Here is a 23613-nt window from a genome sequence, read left to right on the forward strand (position 1 = left end):
AGTGAATATGGTACGTCTAGTAGGTACCACTAACTGATCCTCCCTACCCTGTTCCACTCACGAATGGCGCGTACGAAGAATGATTGGCGGTAAACTTCTGTATTAATTCCAGTTTCTCGAATTCTCTCGTTTTGATCATTCCACGAGACGTATGTGGGAGGAAGTAATGCATTGTCTGACTGTTCCCGGAAAGTGTAAACCTCTCAGTGATGCACAATGTCTCTCGTGTAACGTCTTCCACTGGACTTCAGCATCTGTGTAACGCCGTCGCGTCATGCCGAATAGTGACGCAACTCGCAGCTCTTAATTGGATCTTCTCTATGTCTTCTACCAGTCCTACGTGGTAAAGGTCCCAGTTAATGAACATTACTGAACAATCGGTCAAGCGCCTTGTAAGCCTGTTCTTTAACGGAATCTCCTTAAGATTCTTCTTATCAACCCCAATCTCTCTTAGCTGTTTTTGCTAGTATTTGTTTTATGTTGTCATTTTACTTTAGGTCGCACTGGATACATACTGTAGATATGTTTTCAGAAATTTATCAATAGTGTAGAAGTTCAATAGTGGATTTCTTTCGCCACGTACGTTCAGGATAAGCTGCCAGCCTCTGCACCATTCGTCAGTTCTCTGTAGGTCCTTTGGCAAATCGTTACTGCCTATGTCGTTGCTACGTACTTACTCATAGCCGCATAAGCCTTAAAGAGCTTCCGACGCATTTTACTAGCTCATTTATCTGCATTGCTTTTAGAGAGCTTCCGACGCATTTTACTATCTCATTTATTTGCATTGCTTGTAGGCAGGTTGTGTAAAATTTGCGATTCAATGAACAATTTGCGATAACTTCCACTTTAATTTCTATCATAAATCCGACTTTTGGTACCGAATAACATTGAATTGAAATTGTGTGCGCGAGGCCGTTTTGCTCCAGATGTGAGTAGAGCTAATGGTATAAAATGTGGCCCTGCGGTCAAGTAAATCACTGTCGAGAACGAACGTGCCCACTTTCCCAACTTTCCTCATGTTTCTTGACCTTGAAGAGCAAAAGCAGCGTCAACGGAACGCCGTGATACTTCTAACCAGATAAACGTCATTCATACATAAACCAGGATAGCTGTTTGGAATGAGATCTTTTACAGTGGTGGTTGGTACACGCTCCCTATTGTGTAGGTCATTTCTTCATGCTGATTCATTTGCCTGTGCTACGTTTAGCCATCGGGCCATAGACAGGAAGTGTCTTTCCGAGGTGCGTTCTCGACATGTATTGTCTGAGGTTCTTTGAAGCAGTGTTAACATTTTCATTGGCCCGTTATTGCATCTTATTGATGATGTCTCGGCACGGACCGTACTCGTCTATACCAGTGGGCCTCATACTACTGTGCTCAGGAGCCAACACCGACGCTGTGGGCGCCGTGTGTGGTTTCGTTTGTACCGATCTTATTATTATTTGGTAACCTACATAAATTAGTCCGTTCTGAGCCCCTAATAGTCTAGCTATAGTATGGGCAAGATAAGATGGTCGCTGACTCTCGCCTTTCCCCAAACACTGACCGCTAAGGCGCTTCGAGTCGACTGTTTTCTGTTTCAGATTGCTACCACCTTCTGTGGCCTCATAAATGTGACGCTGTAATTGCCTGACGAAGTGGTGGTGTTTTATTTTGTATGAAAGAGTGATGCTGATTAACAACAAGATTTGGATTGGATTGTTTTGGGGGGAGGAGACCAGACAGCGAGGTCATCAGTCTCATCGGATTAGGGAAGGACGGGGAAGGAAGCCGGCCGTGCCCTTTCAAAGGAACCATCCCGGCATTTTCCTGGAGCGATTTAGGGAAATCACGGAAAACCTAAATCAGGATGGCCGGACGCGGGATTGAGCCGTCGTCCTCCCGAATGCGAGTCCAGTGTGCCAGCCACTGCGCCACCTCGCTCGGTGATTAATAACAGTAAAGAATCACGACTTAAATGTCGTATTTCTTGTACTGATTGTGTTGTATCAAGACAGCCCTAATTTAATTTCGTATTTCTTGCTACAATTACGCACCTCTTCTGAGGATGACCATCACCATAATTCGCATTCAAGGATCATTGTTACATCTGTCAGAAATCTGTCCTAGCAGCTAATCGGTGTGAGTTACACACGCCCATGTATTGCCAGCACTGATAGACAATAAAATATCCCCCTTCTCTCTCCGCAAGTGCGGTCTACTGCACTTACAGCCGCTGAGGTAAGCGGTCCACTTTACTTGGCTCATGGCCAAAACCACCGACTTTGATTAACATGAAGCACACCTTAAAATATTGCTGTCTCTGTAAGTATTACTGTTTGTTACTGAACAAGAAAAATACACTTTTAGGTAGCTCTTACCGTTACTTGACGTTTTGTATTCGGCTGCTTATTGCTATATGGATATTACTATAGAATACTCGAAAACCACGAGCCGCACGAAAACTTGATCCAAGCCGAATACGGCCCACTGGCCGCAGTTCGACGATCACTGTTACACACTGAAGGGCCAAAGAAACTTGTACACCTGCTTAACATCGTGTATGGCCTCCGCGAGCACGCCGAAGTGCCGTATCGCGACGTAGCATGGATTCGACTAATGTCGGAAGTAGTGCTGTAGGAAACTAACACCATGAATCTTGCGGGGCTCTTCATAAACCTGTAAGTGAACGAGGGGGTGGAGATTGCTTCTGAAGAGCACGTTGCAAAGCATCCGAGATATGCTCAATAATATTCATGTCTGGGGTGTTTGGTGGCCAGCGCAGGTGTTTAAACTCAGAAGAGTCTTCCTGGAGCACTCTGTAGCAATTCTGGACGTGTAGGATGTCGCATTTTCCAGCTGGCATTCCCCAAGTCCGTCGGAATGCACAATGGACATGAATGGATGGAGGTTATCAGACAGGATGGTTACGTACGTGTCAGCTGTCAGTCGTGTCTAGATGTATTACGGATCCCATATCATTCCAACTGCACACGCCCCACACCATTACAGAGCCTCCACCAACTTGCTGACCCCTGCTGACATGCAGGGTCCATGGATTTATGAGGTTGTCTCCATAACCGTACACGTCAATCCGCTAGATACAATTTGAAACGACACTCGTCCGACTAGGCAACATGTTTTCAGTCGTCAACAGTCCGCAGCTCGTGGTCTTGCGGTAGCGTTCTCGCTTCGCGCGCCCAGGTTCCCGGGTTCGATTCCCGGCTGGGTCAGGCATTTTCTCTGCCTCGTGATGACTGGGTGTTGTGTGATGTCCTTAGGTTAGTTACGTTTAAGTAGTTCTTAGTTCTAGGGGACTGATGACCATAGATGTTAAGTCCCGTAGTGCTCAGAGACAAGTCATCAACAGTCCAATGTTGGTGTTGATGGGCCCAGGTGAGGCGTAAAGCTTTTTGTCGCGCAGTCATCAACGGTACACGAGTGGGCCTTCAGCTCCGGAAGCCCGTATCGGTGATTTCTCTTTGAATGGTTCGCACGCTGACACTTGCTGATGCTCCAGCACTGAAATCTGCAGCAATTTGCGGAAGGGTTGCACTTTTGTCGCATTGAACGATTCTCTCCAGTTGTCTTATGTCCCGTTCTTGCAGGATCTTTCTCTGGCCGCAGGGATATCGGAGATTTGATGTTTTACTGCTTTCCTGATATTCACGGTACACTCGTGAAATGGTCTTACGGGAAAATCCTCACTTCAACGCTACCTCGGAGATGCTGTGCACCGAGTATAACACCACATTCAAACTCAAATCTTGATAACATGCCGTTGCAGCAGCAGTAACCGATGTAACTACTACGCCACACTTGTATTGTATAGGCGTTGCCGACCGCAGCGCCGTACACTGCCTGTTTACATATCTCTGTATTTGAATACGTATGCCTATACCAGTTTCTTTGGCGCTTCAGGATATTTCGCGCAGTGATTTCGCTGCTGCAAGACATACGCAAAGTTTCTAACTTTAATTTACTTACTGTGGTAAACATTTAACGTTAGATTGTACCTCTTAATGAAGATACTGTCACAACATCTGAAACTTTTAAATTTGGTGAATGGTATGAAATACAGAATGCCAAATTTCTGTTGCCTCTGGAAGCCGGTACATTGGCAGCCTTAATGTTGGATCGTGCGCCCTGTGTTTCATAACACATATAATTATTGGCTTGTTGTGGGATCTAATTTATTAAAATTTGTAATGTACAAAAGATTATGTGAGACATATCAATTCACTCTTGCCCGCTGTTTGTAAAATGCATATTCTTTCGTAGCAAACATTTTGTTTAAAGACAACAAATTACATGACTGTTGAAATAGGTCGCCCTGTTCCTTAAAGTATTGCACTCACAAACATTTGTGTTCAAAAATGGTTCAAATGGCTCTGTGCACTATGGGACTTAAAATCGACGGTCATCAGTCCCCTAGAACTTAGAACTACTTAAACCTAAGTAACCTAAGGACATCACACAACACCCAGCCATCACGAGGCAGAGAAAATCCCTGACCCCGCCGGGAATCGAAGCCGGGAATCCGGGCGTGGGAAGCGAGAACGCTACCGCACGTTCACGAGATGCGGGCTACTACATTCGAACTCACTTTACTGTGGAAGATGGTTTCTGCACTCAAGCGTTCGTTTGTTACAGTTGGTCTACCGTTTCAGGGTTATTTTCGTACACAATTTCTTTTAAGTGTCCCCATAGTTAAAAATCAAAACGGACGAGGTGAGCGTAGACCTCTGTTTATGTGAGGACTTCTTGAATGTGATGCAACGAGTGACGACGTTTCTGCCACACGGCTGCAGCGCGCTGAAAAAAGCTGTACTGCCTTTCACGTTCACGTGCGGGCACGATGTAACCATAGACATACTACAAACGACTAGACCTACACTGGCACTAGAGTAGCCTTCCATTATTGAAGCCACCATTTGCAGGGCGGGACGTTGTATACACAATGACAAAGCAGACGCAAACAACTTTCATATGGACTCTGTACCCTGCTGTCAGAAAGAAGTATGAAAATGAAATGGGTAGCTAGTTATACTGGAGATTACAATTATTCAAGTCGAAGCTAGTGGAAGAAAAAGTACAATTAAATTGTCGAAAGGAAGGTAGATAAATCTGAACCGTGCTTTATTCTTAAAGAATATTTTTAAGAATTTATTTTATATACTAGTGATTCATCAAGAACATTAACACATTTACTCACACTATGTAAGCTTGGAAGCAGTTGCCAGGGAGGGTACCTAAAAGCATTTTTTAAATCAAACAGATTTAAAATTTTAATCAGAAATCCCCCTCTAAATATCAAAGTTACAATTTATTCAGAGGCAGAGAGAAACAAGTTTTGACTGTATGAGCTTTCGGGCAGAGAACCTTACTGCTGCCCTTTGACACGGCCGTAGTTACTACCGCTCATAACAGCCTCTGAAAGACTACACTGGTGCAAATCTGCAACACACCAGATTACTTTAAACTTAGAGTTTTAACAATTTACACAAGCACACAAATTATGCAGCCCCCGTATGAGGGATGGAAATGGTACAAAACACTATCAATTAAAATATTAACCTTGCCACCGAAGGTGCAACTCGAGCTTAATTTCTAAGAAAAGTCTTACGGTGAAAGGGTGGCAACTTTATATACTAAAATGATAATTTAAATAAAAGCCCATGAAATGCAATTTTATATAAAATTCTACAAGGTTGGCCAAACAATAGTTGAGATGCTCTACAGTACACAGATACCGCCTCTCAAGACCATAGACAATAATATCAAAGTTTCCAAAGATCAAAACATATTTCAGGTATTAGGCCGTGACACACCAAGCAATAAATTCGTTAACACACCAAATCCGACAAACATGACAGAGGCAGCTACTAACGTACGGTAGATTGATAGGGAGATTACTGAACAATCCGAACAGCAGGTTGCTCTAACTCGCCCCTACTCCACAAGAGAAAAACGGACCACCCAATTTATAAACAACCACCTTCCCGACGGTGGGCAAACAGAGAAGAATGGTGGGACGACCCCAAAGCGAAACGGCTGGTGACCTCGCCAAGAAAACAAGTAGAATTTAACAAGAGTAAATCAAACAACATATCACCAATCACTTAACTTCTAATAAACTGCGATTTCTCGAAAAGACCTGGCGCAGCACACCCAAATCGCTCTCCCGAACCGTCTGCTGCAAGCCGCTTCAACGGACTCAGGAAGGCGAGCCAATCTCTCGTCTCACGGCGTCGCAGCTCGCACCGGCAAGACTGATGTCGCTATACGCCGCGACCCACTGGGCTCACGTGGCGACCTCACATGCGCCGACGCTCAAGCCGGACAAGTCATCTTGTGTCTCAGTGCGCGACCGACCAACCGATCGATCCAACCGCCAGTGACCATCGTCTGAGCAAACTCGAGCAGACTGGCGGTCTAACGCGCAGACTCAGATGCAGGAACTAAGCCCCGATCGGACGACCACTCTCAGAGTTCTCTTAACTGGCGGAGTGGAAAGACTCTCATTTTGCCGGCTTTAAATGTTGATCCGAACGACAGACTACTAGCACTCCGAATGACAGACAGACACTAACTGCCTAACAAATGCGGACGAGAGACTGACCCAGACTGACTCACTGGCGACTCACTCACTTATAGCATAGCGCCCCTTAAATGCACGTGAACAGACAACCTTTCCCCTTTCCCACCAGAGGGAGACACCGAAACCGCGATTGCCACAGCGGCTCAAGCGCCAGAAACGGAGGGCGACTGCTTCACAATACGCGCTGCGGCGCGCTCTTCAAAACAGCAACTTTTACCGCGGCTCACTGTTCCATACAAAAGTAAATAAAAGACTGAAACATAAGCGCTGATGGCAGACGTAGAATATGTTCAAGGAATCCAAACTGAAAAACTTAATGATAAAATAATCTCACTGCCTGCTACTTCATAATTTTCGTGCAACAATCTTCTACCTGTAATTTGACGCGTTCTCGCTCCTCCTTATATGAACAGAATCCTACTTTTTTTGAACATTCTGTTACGCTCCGACTTCTGGTGTAGACCTAATAGAGAAAATTAGGAAACTACATTCATTTAAGACAGATTTGCTTTATCAATAGGAATTGTGGAATAAACTTACTTTTACTTTGTTCTTCGGTTTCCTTCCGCTGTACTTTATACTCACTGAGTATCATATTCATCGCTGAAAATGGGGGCCTTCAGTTCGGGAACACGTGGCTCATTTCTCCACTAGGGCGTGAAAGGGCCTTGGACGTAACGGATGAAGGTAAAATTAGGCGAGCGTAGTCACGGACACTGGCTGAAACCACCCTCCAACCCAACACCTACCTCTTTAGATTTCGGATTTCATTACAGAAATCGTGGATATGATAAGTAAGATTAATAAATATTCGGTATAGCCCCGGATACCGAAGCTAGACTGTGACAGTCGCTTGTTGGTAGGTTGTGTCAAGCTAATATCATTATGTTCACTGTCAACAACACTAACCTTGCATTTCCAAACTCAGAAACATGTCCATGTTACGTAAGGAGTAACGTACGAGGCGTGATCAGGAAGCAACGGGCCGTATACATTCGATTTTCAGAAAAAAATTTAGAACCTCGTAACATATGTTCCTGATTTATGTTTACATTTTCAGCTGTTTTGAATGATTGGTTTATTGTTGACAGTCGAAAAGATTTTGCATGTTTTCGAGTGCTCGGTAAATTTTTACCTCCGAAAAAAATCGATCAAAGAATTTGCAATAAATTTTGCTTGATAAATGGAATCACTATCGTGGAGGTTGTTAATGATGTCGGCATATCCTTTACCTCATGCCAAGCAAATTTTTTCAGACTGTTTGGCATGAAGAGTGCAACAGCAATGTTTGTTCCGAAACTGTTGAATTACGACCAAAACGACGTCGCGTAGACATCCCTCAAGTTTTGTTGAATGAAGTCGACAACGATTCAGAATTTCTGAAGAAGGTCATAACAGGTGACGAAACGTGTGTATACGAGCATGACGTCGAAATCAAGGCCCAATCGTCTCAATGGAAACTGCGTTAAGAGCCAAGACTGGGGATAAAAAAACTGACAGGTTTGATCACGTGTACAAGCTATTCTCGGTGTTTTCTTCGATTAGCGTGCCTAGTGGTCGTATGGTCAGTAAGGAATACTATGAGGAAGTTACGCGCCGTTTGCGTGAAGCAGTCGTAAGAAAACGATCAGAACTGTGGCAAAACCACTCGTGGAAAATTGCACCACGATAATGCTCCCGCTCACACCTCCAATGGTCATTCGTGATTTCTTGGCAAAAAATAAAACCGTTATGTTGCCACAGTCACCGCATTCGTTGGACATGGTAACTTGTGACTTCTTTCTATTCCCTAGGCTGAAGGGAACCATGGAACACAACGCTTGTTTGCGTGGTCGTTCTCCGCAGCAAGCACACAAATACTCGTTTTGTGAATAAAACCGCCTTTTCTTGCTGCATCATATTTTTTCCCAGAGGCTATTCGCCTTTTTCTTACTCTGAGTTTGTTGGTATCTGTGTTTCCTCTCATCTGGTCTGGAGGTCGTGCTACCACTTCATTTCCGAAACACAAGTACAATTTTGTATTCCGAAGATTTTCTTGCACTGCGTTCACCATGGTTCTCCTTCTTCTTCGTGGTGGACTTATTCTTTTGTCGCTAGTTATAGCTATTTGCTCGAACGCTGCAAGTAAAGTATGTCGTACCCTGTGAATGAAAGAGCGTGTACAGTTGAAGCTTACATCCATAATGATGTATTTAAAACCACTCGTAAAATTCTCCATTAACAAACAGTTCCTGGTCTAAAGTGCCAGTACATAAAGCAGTGGTTAGAAGTTGGTAACAAACTGGAACATGGCAATCCATTGGCCATGTTTCTAATATTTATCGTATTCATAAGTCCTCGAATTCCGGAAATGGTTGCGAACGTAGTGGAGAAAATTATTACTAGAAAATAATCCTAATAATAATATCTCCTAGGGCGCATTCGCAACAGATTGGTGTTAAAAGCACAGCCTGTAATTCTGTATTTATGTTCTTACACGTGAAACCAGTTGGATTTCCCCTTTCTGCTGACATCAACAGTCACACTAATCACTATTGGTCCACCGAAAAACCACAAATTATGCATCAGGTACGCCCCCACAATAAAAAGAAATTGAATTCGGTAAGCGGTTCCTGGCAGTCAAATGACCGGTCGTAGCCTGGAATTTAAAGTGAATTGTTTCCAGGAAATGAATTAAACTATGAAAATTGATTTGTTTTCTTCCGACAAGTCGGTACTGCATAAAATAATGACAAGTGCGAAGTAATAATTAAGTTACATGTTTTTGGCTATGTTGATATAGTAAAAGCGCATGCTCTCCAAGAATCACGCGATACAGCAAAATTTCGTTACAGGCGGGCGCTTCACAATTAGTTGCTGCAATTTAGCACATTGATTTTCTTTCATATTTTGATTTCACTGATATTAGTGGTACTAACCGAACAATAACTTTTGTTCGTATTTATATGACTTTTCACGTACATTATGTCGAATACACCCAGAAAATTGTCACGGTTCGTCGTACCGTCACTCTCATTGACCTGCTTGTTAAAGTTGTAAAAATGTGGTACTTGGTCCGTGATTGCTACGTTCATACTGCGTCTCTCTCGTGATTGCCACGAATAAATTAAATGAGGAAGTTCCATTATACTGTGTTTGTTCTTGCTGACCTCTTCTGTTTCAAGTTTAGTCATCTGTGAACCGAAAATATTTAATACTATAAAAACATCTTTGTAATAATCTTATTAGCCACCTTATACACTGAGAGGCGACAGTGAACAAAACACTATTTTCTTCTTTGATTTTTGAAGATGTGTTAATTACGGGTTACTCGAAAAATGCCGTTAGTTGTTAGGAAGAATACATTGTTTATGGAAGAGATCTTTTCATGCTTCTATCATGCACACGATATAATTATCTTTGATCGCCTTATAAATATGATTGTAGGATTCAAGGAAATAATAATTAATCTTTGTCCAACAAATGACATTCAGATAACAATGAATTTGCTGAGTACCGCTTAGCAAAAGCTAACCTTTGCAGACTAAGAATAATCTCCGCTTATTGTAGATTCTTTTGGATATCTGCCCGCTGTAATTAATTCAGATTAGCCTTTGCGGAAATATTACGCGTATTACAGTTCTTTCCACAGGCGAAATTCAGCGTTGTTGTGCGGCCAATTCAGCGTAAGGCTTTTACATCGCTTTGGGAAGCTTCTGTTCCAAATTTGGGACTGACGTGGTAAGCAAATTACGCCATATATCTTGACTACATAATGAGCGTCCACAAGCGCTTTCCTCATGCATTAATCCCGCCTTGTTTTTCCTTTCTCATCAGATTGCCAATTTAATTGTCAAATGTGCGCCCTAACGTCATACAATTCTATCTTCGTACTGTATTTCTAGTGCAACAGTTGAGACGGGTAAATTTTTGGGCCAATTTTGCTACAGGCTTACGAAGCGCAATCTATTGTTATTACATGGTTAATCGATTCTGTGGCTTTCAATGAAGCATATTGTCCAAAGATTTACGTGTAGGAGTGGTAAATGAACGCCCATTCCCTTAGTTCTGCCAGTTTTTGAAACCCCTACTTATGAATCGTGTGTGTTATTATAATATATCGTTACTTTCTCTTAAATTGAACTTGCAGTACCTTTTATGTCATTCATTGGAGTCGGAATACGTAACTCATCTCATTCACATATTCCCGTAAACTGTACAGTTTTTTTTGTTACTGTTTAATTGGTATGGTAGTGCCTAACGTATAATTTATTTACAATGCTGGTGGTAAACACCTGATTTGAGTGACTTTTCGTCCATTAGCAATGAGTTAGTTTCTTGAATCTGATAGCAAGTAATGTGCTCTATGTTGATACTAAGTTAACGTCAGATACTTAGCTACGCTGCGGATCAATCTGTCACTACAACCAAATATTTCTAGAGACGAGGGAGTGGCATTCAAATTATGGTATTTCTGCTGCTCTAATTGTGCTGCTTCTGTGTGATTGTTATCAGCAATGCTAGATCATTGTTGGCGCTTGCAAGGGTTGCACTAAAGTAACTGAAACGATAGCATTTAAAACCATTTAGAATTTGCAATGAATTATTGCATTTTAAAGACTGTTTAATAGGTAAATCTCTATGCGTATTATATGAATTTATTAGTTGTGCGTCAAGTAACTATATAGCAATCAAGAAAAAATTGTGATACTTTGACAAATGTCGACTCATTGCCAAGAATTTTCAGGTCATTGAGCTGTTCAGGTATTTTTCAGTTGGCAACCTAATATTTAGATTTTTTTTCTTGAATCCGCGTAAAGAATAACTCAGTTTCTTTTGAATGAATTTTGTATCTAGGCTAGCGGCTCGAGTGCCGCTAAACGCCATCTCCCATTTGTACGAGCATTCTGTGGATATCCTAAAGCACACCTGAAAGATACGGTAAATACCTTATCAACAGTTTCAGTGACATCGTGAATATAGTTCGCGTAAGTGATAATCTCCATGCGTGTGTTCGAAATATTTAGCTTAAATGCTTGTTAAATCTTTCCTTCATAAGTGAGAACCGAATCTGCTGGTGAACTAGTTGATTTAAGACTATTCGAACTGAAGTACTAACGAGTCATTTTTCTATTATACTCAATTTTCGTTACATAATTTAATTTTGCTAATGACTATAAATGTGCCTAAATAAAATCAGATTTTAATCTCTGAACTTTGACTGTTTCCTTAAAATTGTATTTTCTGCCACGTACGACGAAAAATTTAATTACTGCTACATTTATTTAAGTTCCTTCCTAAAGAAAATTATTAACAGAATTAATGAATTATTCCATATCTCTGCGTGCTTTCTGCTCGTGAGATGTAAAATTCGTTGTCCCTAACAGCAAATTATCTTATGCTGTGCTAGAATACATTAGCCGTGTATTAAGTCCAAGAAGCAACATTGCAGTCGTGTATGTGGATTACAAACTTTTTTTGTAAGGAATCTCGAATGTTCATCTCTCAAGTAGTACAGCTGGAGAAATTGTAACACCGTGCGTATTTCTTTAGCGTATGCAGTAACATCTTTTTTATACCTAGAAAAGTGAAACAGTATTCAAGACACTGCACTCAAATTTGGAAAACCCCAATTCGAGCTTCCATTGTTCTCAAACTCGCTGACGATTAGATCTTAAACATTATTCTTCCATCATTCCGTCTTTGACGAGGTTCATGGCCATGCATCGTTGGGAGGAAAAATGGAAGTGAAGGAAAACATTCTGCGACCTCTGAATTCGAGAACTGGCTAATGTTTGTTTCTTTCAAGCCAGTGAGGCAAAGTGCAGTTTCGTAACCACTCTTCCGAATTCGTCCACAAAAGTTGAGACGTTCGTAAGCCCATACCCAATATTGCGGATGTATGCACCAAGTGTGGTGGATGACAATGCAGCCCATTGTTTCACTCTGTGTCCACTATTTAGCTTAATGGTACTCAAAAATGTCCTAAACCCATAAATTTTTTGCATCTCTTTCGTGCTCATAAGTTTGTCAAATTCATCTCATTTTATAGCTGTATATACATTTTTTTAAAAAGTTGTTTCTGTGGCTCGGTGACCAAGTGGGTTAACTGCCAGATGTCAGAACCAAAGGTTCGGAGGGCAGTCATCAGTCAGCCGGAATCCTTTTTTTCCTGTCACTTGTTTCAGGTCGTATTACACGGTGATTCGGAGTCTAAATCGTACGTCTCCATTTAAGTGGTGCGTAAGCGTTCAAAGATCATGGGAAGGCAAGGTGCGCCACCTCAGACACAAACACGTCTAGTAAAATTACTGTTGTGTTATTATTGTGTTAATTAGATTGCGTCACTGTGTAAGTTCCTCACTCTCCAACTTTATGTGTGGTTGCTATTGCGTGCGTTGTCGTGCGATTTTGGAGTAACCACTTATGGTTCTTTCTTCATTGTCATGGCCGCTGACTTATTCAGTTTCACTGCTTTGTTCGATGTATGTCATTGTAGTTACCGATGTCAACGTTTCTCCTATCAGTAAACTGAGGGTGATTTCACAAACCGGAAGCATGTAACTTAGAACTGATTGTCCTGTTCCAGGCCGTACTTCCCGACCTCGCTATGAAGATGAGCAAAGTGGGCAACCAGACAAATTCGCAAGACCCGCAAGCTGTCAACTCGCGGGTATTTGTGGGCAACCTCAACACTTTCCAGTGCTCCAAGACAGACGTCGAACGAATGTTCCAACGATATGGCAGAATCGCAGGTAAGCTGCGAAGAACAGAAGTTCTTTTAGTGGCAAAACTTGCCGTGTATTTACCGTTTTTAATACTTAATTTGTGTACACATAGTTGCTGTATAATTATTTAATTTTAACTAATAAGATTAGGGTTTTCAGGCCTCCTGTTAGACGGGCATATATATATATTACTGAATATATTACACTATGCTTAATAAAGGTCAGTTACCAGAACAAGAACAAGTAGTGTAAGGGTAGGAATTCAGATTGAGGAAACAAAACGGCAGTTGATACAGCTGACGAAAGCATATATATTGTTAACCATGTGGCACAAATACTGATCCGCCATTGGAGAGCAGGAAGACAGCTGAGATACTACGAGAGTGACGAAACGCCGATGGTACAATTAAGTAATACAATTAAAAAAGACGAGTAAGTCCGCCTTTGCAACTACTAAACTGTGTGTGAATGTGTACTAGCAATTAGTCAAAGAACCATAAATAAAAATTAGTAATCCAATATATAATCGTGTTTTGCATCAAGAAAATCAAAGCCACTAACATCAGTGCCAAACGCTAAAATGCTGAGAAAATGGGGATGCCGACTACGTGTTGTTGTGAAGAGAAACCAGACAGGAATGAAGATGCAATAAATGAAAGGAAACGTATACGGCAAGAAAAGTACGCATTTTTGTAGTTGCAAAGACGGATTTGAAGTACCTTATGTTATGTGAAGTGCGCCCAAGGGGAAAGGATGCACGCCTGTGGAATGGGCATCAGTATCAGAACAATGACTTTATTACACATTCTTATCTAACTTCCTCCCCGAAAAGACGCACATCAACTTAAGTGGCAGTTCAGCTCAACCACGCAGCATGTGGAATGAGCATCAGTACAAGAAAAATGCCTTCATTATTCATTCTTACCTTTCTCGCCTAGAAGAATCACAACTTCTAGGGGTCATTTCAGATCAGCCAAGCAGTGATATGAAAAATACATTCAGTCCATCCGCTGTTATGTTGTTGATTTTTGATCTCCTGTATGTAACGAAAACATTGAACCAGTCTCCTGATGTAGTCTCCTTTCATTACGGCTTACGAAAAGGAGCACAACTTCATACTTCCAAACGAATGGTTCGTCCTAAATTGATGCAGCTGTATGTAACGAAAACATTGAACCAGTCTGTTGATGTATTCTCCTTTCATTACGGGTTATGAACAGCAGCCCAACTTCATACTTCCAAACGAATGGTTCGTCCTATTATGTTAAAATCTAGTTTCAGTCTTCTTTTGTTTTGCAGTGATTGTCAACTTTATAAAATTATAAACAGCCGACTAGTTGCAATGGATAAAGAATTCTTTACCTAGGTTTCGACAAATATAAATTTGTCTTATTCAGAAGGCGGTAATGTAAGGACTAATGTACCATCGCCGTTTGTATAAATGTCGGCATAGATCCATTTGTCAAAATGAAATATAGCCCTAGAATTAGGGTTCGTCACGTAAATATAAATTAGTACATGGATCTTGCAGAGCTCACAACCGGTTGTGAGCTCTGCAAGATCCGTGTACGGTAGTAGATCTATAAAACCGCAGTGATAATTTTTTCTTTTGCTTTTTTGCAAAATCCAGTACTGTGTTTGCCGGTCGGGGTGGCTGAGCGGTTCTAGGCGCTACAGTCTGGAACCGCGCGACCTCTACGGTCGCAGGTTCGAATCCTGCCTCCGGCATGGATGTGTGTGAAGTCCTTATGTTCTTTAGGTTTAAGTATTTCTAAGTTTTAGGGGACTAATGACCTCAGACGTTAAGTCCCATAGTGCTCAGAGCCATTTGAATCATTTGAGCCAACTCCTACTCCAATTTTTCTTTTGTTTCCTTTACTACTTGCTCAATATACAGATTGAATAACGTCGGGGATAGGCTACAACCCTGTCTCACTCCCTTCCCAACCACTGCTTCCCTTTCATGCCCATCGACTCTTATAACTGCCATCTGGTTTCTGTACAAATTGTAAATAGCCTTTCGCTCCTTGTATTTTACCCCTACCACCTTTAGGATTTGAAAGAGAGTATTTCAGTCAACATTGTCAAAAGTTTTCTCTAAGTCTACAAATGTTAGAAACGTAGGTTTCCCTTTCCTTAATCTTTCTTTCAAGATAAGTCGTCAGGTCAGTATAGCCTCATGTGTTCCAACTTTTCTACGAAATCCAAACTGATCTTCCCTGAGGTCGGCTTCTACCATTTTTTTCCATTCGTCTGTAAAGAATTCGCTTTAGTATTTTGCAGCTGTGACTTATTAAACTGATAGTTCGGTAATTTTCACACCTGTCAACACCTGCTTTTTTGGGATTGGAATTATTATATTCTTCTTGAAGTCTGAGGGTATTCCTTCTGTCTCATACATCTTGCTCACCAGTTGGTAGAGTTTTGTCATGTCTGGCTCACCCAAGGCTATGATTTGTTCTAACGGAATGTTGTCCACTCCCGGGAACTTGTTTCGATCTATGTCTTTCAGTGCTCTGTCAAATTCTTCACACAGTATCATACCTTCCATTTCATGTTCATCTACATTCTCTTCCATATCCATAATATTGTCCTCGAGTACATCGCCCTTGTATAGACCCTGTATATACTCCTTCCATCTGTCTGCTTTCCATTGCTATACCGGGAAAATTTCCAGCCTATACGGCGATTCTAATGAAATAGTGAGCGACAGATCGTAATGGCGGGCAGCAGCGTTGCCGGTCTGCTGCCAGTCCGCTACACAAGACGTACTGGACGTACCAAACTGGCAACACGGCGAGCACGTGACGCTTGACTAAATGACTAAACTTGGGTGGCGGGTGGTCGCTATTGCTCCACGCGCTGAAATGTACACCGGAAAGCAATGTTATCGGAGTATATCTGTCGTACTTAGTAGGAGCAGAAGTATCCTTACTTCTTTAACAGAGTAAGTTCAGAAAAGAGGTTGACAATGGTTCAGAATTTTCGTGCTCTGTTCGAGAACCTTGAAGGAAATGAGATTCGATCACAGTTAGCAGAAGTGCCCGAGACATGAAAAAAGTTGTCAGCGGTACAATTTTGCCATTCTTCGAGCAGATTAAAGATACAGCATTGGCCTTGCAGCGTTTGGTCCGACTTTTCATACACAATGCACAGCACGCGCTGGTCTTCTCTTCTCAGATGCCACACTTATTTTAAAGCACATTTCTTTTTTCAAGATTACCCTTATCTGGATTATACAAGTATGATTCATGGATAGTAGAGACCATTTTCTGTGGATCTGACACACACTTTTTGATCAATTCAGTCATACTAGCCACTTTTTCCGTTTTTCTTTTCTTTCTACGCTTAATTTTACGCCAAATAAGTCATTCAACTTAAAAAAATTCAAAATATTTTGCACGCTTATCGTTGGTAATACTATCATCGGTTCACACAAAATTACATTCATAAAACTTAAGGTTTTTGATTGACTTTAGGAAAAATAGTCACAAAGTTGGGGTTATTTCGATCGACTGTCTGTGCGCAGTTTCGTTTTCGCAGATATACTATTAAGAATGAAAACGGCAGTTAACAAATTAACCAATATGTCGTAGTTGTAGACTTCCGTCGTCCCACACGTATGCCTGAGTTATTTGAAAATTAAGTAAAAAATTTAATTGACATTTCTCTGAAATCACCTCCCGTCAGTTGTAGACTTAACGCTGCAAGTAAAACTTAAATAATGTTCAAGAAATTTTTTGGCTCTTAATTTTAATCAAAACATTGTTTTGAAACAATTACTGGAAATTAGTGTGTGTGTGTGTGTGTGTGTGTGTGTGTGTGTGTGTGTGTGTGTGTGTGTGTGTGTGTGTGTTTGTGTTTGTGTGTGTGTGTGTGCTTGAGATAGAGATAGAGATAGAGATAGAGAGAGAGAGAGAGAGAGAGAGAGAGAGAGAGAGAGAGAGAGAGAGCCGCCGACATGTCCAAATATTTGCTTCCGTTTTTACCAGAATCTTGAAACGGTGTTTTTTTGTAGTGCGTGCTGTAATAACAAAATTGCCTTACTACTCGTCCATCATGCTTGTTGAAAGAAAAGCTAGTAGCGGCATCAAGTGATATGCATCTTCCGTGTACGTGCGACAAGATCCTATACAACAGTTTTGACGGCAGCTAAATGTGGCATTTATGTTTTACGTAATGTTAATTACGAATGACAGTTACGGCAGATTTTGACCACCTCTAGTTATTGGAATCTAATTTTCAGACACTGTACTCCTTGTGTGCCAGTTTTAATAGGAGTACGAATGTCCATAGGAAAACATATTCTGTATGGTTTCAGATTCAAAAGTGATGGTAATAATATTTAACAATACATTAGCCTTCAAACACTACGCATTATCTTCGTTGCAGAAAAACTTATAATTAGCTTAAACATTACAGAGAAGTATGACATATATGCTCATTACTTCCGTTAGCATTTAGCTTTCCACAACGAAGCTAGAATTCTCAGATATTCAAGGTGGTCAAATAGAAGATGATGATAAATGAAGGTAGCAATTACAACCCAAAAAATTGAAAATCTTGGGAATATTCAATAATGACTGAGATTTTAAAGTAATATCAACAGAAACTCGTACAATAATCCCAGAAGAAACGAAAAGTGGAATTAATCCAAACATTGGTAAAGAAAAACGGCAACACGAATTCGAATAGCGGAATACAAGTCATTCAGGGAATGCACCCAGTTCTGAAATCGGACAGACGATCCCAAGACAATTTATTCCACCTGTAAAGCATGGAAAGAAATGTTAGCTGCAGGTTGTGAAGGTCTGAGGAATTATGCCCAACGATTTGGTCAATGTTGAAGTGAAGCAAGCATATGTGATTCGCATTGTTGCAGAATAGGCTGCCTTACTTCATTCAGTTCCCCCATACCCGGGGAGCAGGGGGGATCACCCCACTAGTTCCCAGTGAAAGGAAAAATATAGTGTAGTCAAGTGTTCTTCGTTCAAGAAAATGATTTAAAAGTCGGTATTACGGAGGTTTTCAACAGGATCGGAACTGAAACTTTTCGCGGATACTTAGAGTCGCCGCTTAACCTGTAAACTATCATATTGGCGCTCCTGATTCATTTACTTCACCACTGAGAGAGAAAGGCCATGATTCAGTACGAAGGTAAACGTTACAAGGTGGGAAGGGGAGGGGTAACAAGTGGCGGTCGGAGAAGCTTTTACCTAGCTCTGGTGAGGCCCGTTTCAGTCACTGAGTTCAGATGTGGTATGCTAGGCACCGACAAGTTATTCAGTGCCCAGTAACGCTCAGAGTACTTGTAGTTCAAGAGAACACAACACTTGTACGCTGTATAGTAGTGGTATTCCCAAGTAAAATATACGCCCTTTTGTGGCGAACTTGACGTTGGCACTCTTTGGTAACCGTAATCTCTCTTGGAAATAAAATGTCTGACAGACAGTTATAGTTTGTTGAAATGTAAATTACAGTTGCATCTCTTTAACAGCTCCTTGTACATCGCAGCGACATATTTGACTCGAAACATGTAATAAATTACAAATATATAACCAGACGAACATTTGTTTTAAAAAAATAGTGCAGCCTTAGTTTGGCTGACGTGATCAAATCAGTAACTTTTATTTTGAATGTGATGTATTGGACAGTTATCTAATTATGCTAATTAGCTTGTACCATATAAAATCAAAACAGCACATTTTGTTTTAAACGTACCTTAAGAAAGGATTCTATTGTTTACTTTTGGACTTAGTCATAGACTAGAATATTTCCAATTTACATCTTGTGTGTTTATATTTGAGATACATTTTCGCATTATATTTTAGTGATCTAATATAAGATTTATTTCTTAGAAGCCTGATTACAGGTTTTAATGCTTGTATAGTCATCTTGAGATTATAAAGAAGTCAGCCACAATAGGTAACCCCTCTGAAGCGGTGCAACATTTGCTTTGTCGTTACTAATGCTCTAAGACGTGTCACCTATTGAAAATAGTTTTTATTATCTGCAAATAATGTGCCATGTTTGTCTGTATCAATACATCTCAAATTGTTAGATTCTCAACTGTTCCTGCTTGCCCACAGTTCATGTTTCACTATCATACAATGCTATTCTTCAAATGTACGTTCTTGCTAATTGCGTCCTTAAATTAAGGCCTGTGTTTGATACTAGTAGGTTTCCCTTGGCTAGGAATGCTCTTTTTGGTAGTGCTACTCTGCTTTTTATGTCCTCCATGCTTAGTCCGTCATTGATCACTTTGCTACCTTCCTTAACTTCATCCATGAATCCTGATGTTACGTTTCTCGCTTTTCTCATTTCTGCTAGTTTTCATTACTTTCGTCTTTCTTCTCAGCTCCTATTCTGTACTCATTAGACTGTTCATTCCATTCAGCAGATCATGTAATTCTTCTTCACTTTCACTGAGGATAGCAGTGCCATCAGCGAATCGTATCACTGATAGTATGCTTTCACCTTGAATTTTAATTCCACTCCTGAGCCTTACGTTTATTCCATCGTTGTATATTCGATGTGTAGACTGAACAGTAGGGGCGAAAGAAGACATTCCTAACTTACAGCCTTTTTAATTCGAGCAACTTCGTTCTTGGCCGCCCTTTTTCCTCAGCATTTCGAACATCCTGCATCATTTTACATTATCGAACGGTTTTTCAAGTCGACAAATTATATGAACGTGTCTTGATTTATCTTTACCCTTGCTTCCATTATGAACTACAACGTGAGAATTGCCTCTCTGGTGTCTTCAGCTTTCCTAAAGCTAAACTGATCGTCACCCAACAGATCCTTAATTTTCTTTTCCAGCCTTCTGTATAGTATTCTTTTAAGCAATTTGGATGCATGACTTGTTAAGAGGATTGTACGATGATTATCGCACTTGTCAGCTCTTGCAGTTATCGGAATTGTCTGGATGACATTTTACCGAAAGTCAGATGGTATGTCGCCAGACTCATACATTCTACGCACCAACGTGAATAGACCCCGTTTTGTTGCTACTTCTCCCAATGATTTTAGAAATAATGATGGAATTTTATCTATCCCTTCCACCTTGTTTGAACTTAAGTCCTCCAATGCTCTCTTGAATTCTGATTATAGTACTGCATCCCCCATCTCTTCAAATCGACTCCTGTTTCTTCTTCGATCACATCGGACAAATGTTCCCCCTCATAGAGGCCTTCAACGTACTCTTTTTTCACCTATCCGCTCTTTCCTCTGTATTTAACAGTGGAATTCCCGTTGCACTCCTAATGTTACCACCCTTGATTTTAACTCCACCGAAGGTTTTTTGACTTCCGTTCATACTGAGTCAGTCCTTCCGACAGTCATTTCTTTTTCGATTTATCCACATGTTTCATGAAGCCATTTAGTCTTAGCTTCCCTGCACTTCCTAGAATTGCAACGGCGAAGGCGGGCGGAGCTAGGATCTTGCCTGCATAGCTCAGTTGATAAGAGGATTCTGCGGGACTGGCAATGGTTCGGGTTCGACAGTATCCGGTAAACACTTTTGATCCGTCGGGTTCATTACTACTTCCCTTCTTTTCTTTGTTATTTGCCGTAGAGAGGGATCTTTCTGTTCTGCGGCTGTCTTTGGTTCTTTTTCAGAATTGATTCTTAACGTAAAAATCAAGATCATCATGCGGTGTAGAAAGTTGCATGTATACAAGCAAAAGCAGTAGTTAAGGAAATGTCATATTATTGTACATACTCTGGCATAAGCTTCTATAAATTGTAAATTTTTGATGTTATCTTCTTGCTATTGTCGGGCATATGCCAATCTTCGACGGCATCTGCGTTTCAGAAGGCAAAATAAATTATCCTGGGCGTACAGTGTTGTGTGGGGCTAGTCACTGCTATCTTGTAGTTCGTTTCAAGTGCTTGGAGAACCGAGAAGACAGATTAGAAAACTGTAGCAACCACAAAACAGTCGTTGTCTGTGGACGTAAATCACATAGCTCTCACCTATTGCGTAACATCAAACGTTTACACGTATAAATGAAATATATTCGAAGTTTCGAATACGGACAACGATCAGCAGTATAATAGAATGACGACGATGAAAAATGGTGCCGAACCGGCACTCTAGGCAGGATTTTCCGCTTACCGCGAGCGGTCGCCTTACGTTTGAGCTATCCAACAGACTCAAACTCCATATATAGAAACCATGTGTCGACAACCTGCACTCGTACATTCGTTATATACTAGGATCATTCAGTAACTAAAGAGACAAATTGGTCGTGGGAAAAAAAAAAACTATTAGTAGGGCAAGTTTGGTACTTTTATGGCTTTAAGTTGGCATCACTGGAATGAGTCCTGATCAGTTCATGTATCAACATTCTTTTGTTTATAACCTCAAAAATACATTTCAAGAGATGCGAGTCCGCTTTAAACGTCCATATTAGTTTAAAACGTTCTATTATTCGTAGAATAGCGTTCTGGCCGACCAGTTGCAGTTTCAGCTCCTTCACTTGAAAGTCGAATTGCTAACATTATTCGTGCTGACCGCCATGTGACTGTGGAAATGATAGTTGATAAGGTTCAAGTTAGTACTGGTATTGTTCATAACATTATCTGTAGCAAGCTGAAGTACCGCAAAACATGTGGAAGATGGATCCCAAAGGAGTTGATACGGCTACACAAGGAACCAAACAGTGTGTGCACAGAGCTAAAGGAACGTTATGAAAGAGAAGCTGAGCACTTCAACAAAATTTTAACTTGTGATGAAACTTGGGTTCTCTGTTGTGCGTCAGAATCAAAAAGATAAAGCATGGAGTGGAAGCACACCAACTCAACTGTAAAGAAAAAATTCAAAACCCAAGTATCATCAGGAATAATGTTGACGTTGTTTTGGGATGCTAAAGTCCAGTTTTTTTATTATCTCGAAGAGCAGCGTACAATGAACAGCCAATGCAACTCAGATTTGCTTTTAAAGAGGGTGAAGCTAGCCATGAGGGAGAGACGTCGTGGATCTCAGAGGATAGGTGTGATTTCCATCAAGAGAACGCACGTCCTCATATTGCTCAACTAACCCGTGAAACCGTCGACAAAATGGGCTGGGAAGTACAGCCTCATAACTGTATAAATGTTCGAGGGGACTGTTTTGAAAAGTAGAGAAAGTTTTGTTTTGTAAAAATAAACGCTTCTTTCTCCAGACCAATTTGTCTCTTTAATTATTGAATGACCCTCGTACATTCTCGTACAGGGGAGACATTTTAATTGAAGAGTCGCTTGCCCGTTCTTGGCGGATAAATAAGATATTGCAATGACTGTGTTGTCCAGAAGTACAATGCATTGTTTCTTCGGACATGCATATCTCAAATGTCGTATTTATCCACCGACACCTGGGAAGCGACTTTCAATTAAAATGTCCACCCTGTGCGAAAATATACATAATGAATGTGGGAGTACAGAATGTAGACACACCGTCCATTAAATTTCGGGCATGCAGCCGCGCAAATGAAACTTCGAGGCGCGTATCGCTGCGGTGAAGCATGTAAGGCTCCGCTTGGCACCTTGTCATCAGTCTTGCGACGCACTCTGAGGATGGCCGGACGATTCGCGGGCGAGATATCAGTGGAAGAAATTTTATTTGCGCTGCTGCATACCCCAAAATGTATGGACTATTCACTGCGCCGCGAAAAGTTGAAAATGCAAATGTAGACGCATTGTTGACTACATATGAAAGGCCCGCATCTCGTGGTCGTGCGGTAGCGTTCTCGCTTCCCACGCCCGGGTTCCCGGGTTCGATTCCCAGCGGGGTCAGGGATTTTCTCTGCCTCGTGATGGCTGGGTGTTGTGTACTGTCCTTAGGTTAGTTAGGTTTAAGTAGTTCTAAGTTCTAGGGGATTGATGACCATAGATGTTAAGTCCCATAGTGCTCAGAGCCTTTTTGAACATATGAAAGGCTACCGCTCGCGATAAGGATTTTGGGAAAGGATTGTACCTCAACGTTTGTCCATTGAGCAGAACTCTTGGTTTGCAGTTCGCAGCACGATTCGCTAGATGGAAGCAAGAGACTTTAGTTTTTGATGTGCTTGGGATCAATCTCCAGTTCTGAAAGAAAGTTGACATCGTCTCCAAATTCTCCGTAAGAATTCGTTCACCATCTTCGAAATTACTGCTCTGTGCTACCAGTGCGATGTCATCCGCAGAGATGAATTTAGTTGATATTGTGGTTGGTAAATAATTGATGTATAAATTGAATAGTGATGGGGTTAAAACAGATACCTGTGGTAGTCCATTATTTAGTTTCCTTTTGTGGCTTTTAGAGCTGCCTAGAAAAATTTCAAATTGCCTTTCACTAAGCATGCT

At 41.2% G+C, this 23613-nt stretch overlaps 1 protein-coding gene across 2 annotated transcripts in view; it reads left to right on the plus strand.

Moving 5' to 3' along the window:
• Positions 1–23613, plus strand: part of LOC126267510 (RNA-binding protein Raly-like) — a 750937-nt gene that overhangs the window by 445706 nt on the left and 281618 nt on the right. For both annotated transcript variants that reach the window (XM_049972810.1, XM_049972809.1), the window contains exon 2: positions 13149–13314. In XM_049972810.1, coding sequence (XP_049828767.1) covers positions 13170–13314 — 145 coding nt within the window. In that variant the 5' untranslated portion in view covers positions 13149–13169. The remainder of the gene's footprint in view (positions 1–13148; positions 13315–23613) is intronic.

Source organism: Schistocerca gregaria, chromosome 4, assembly GCF_023897955.1.
Source record: "Schistocerca gregaria isolate iqSchGreg1 chromosome 4, iqSchGreg1.2, whole genome shotgun sequence".
Taxonomy (NCBI): Eukaryota; Metazoa; Arthropoda; class Insecta; order Orthoptera; family Acrididae; genus Schistocerca; species Schistocerca gregaria.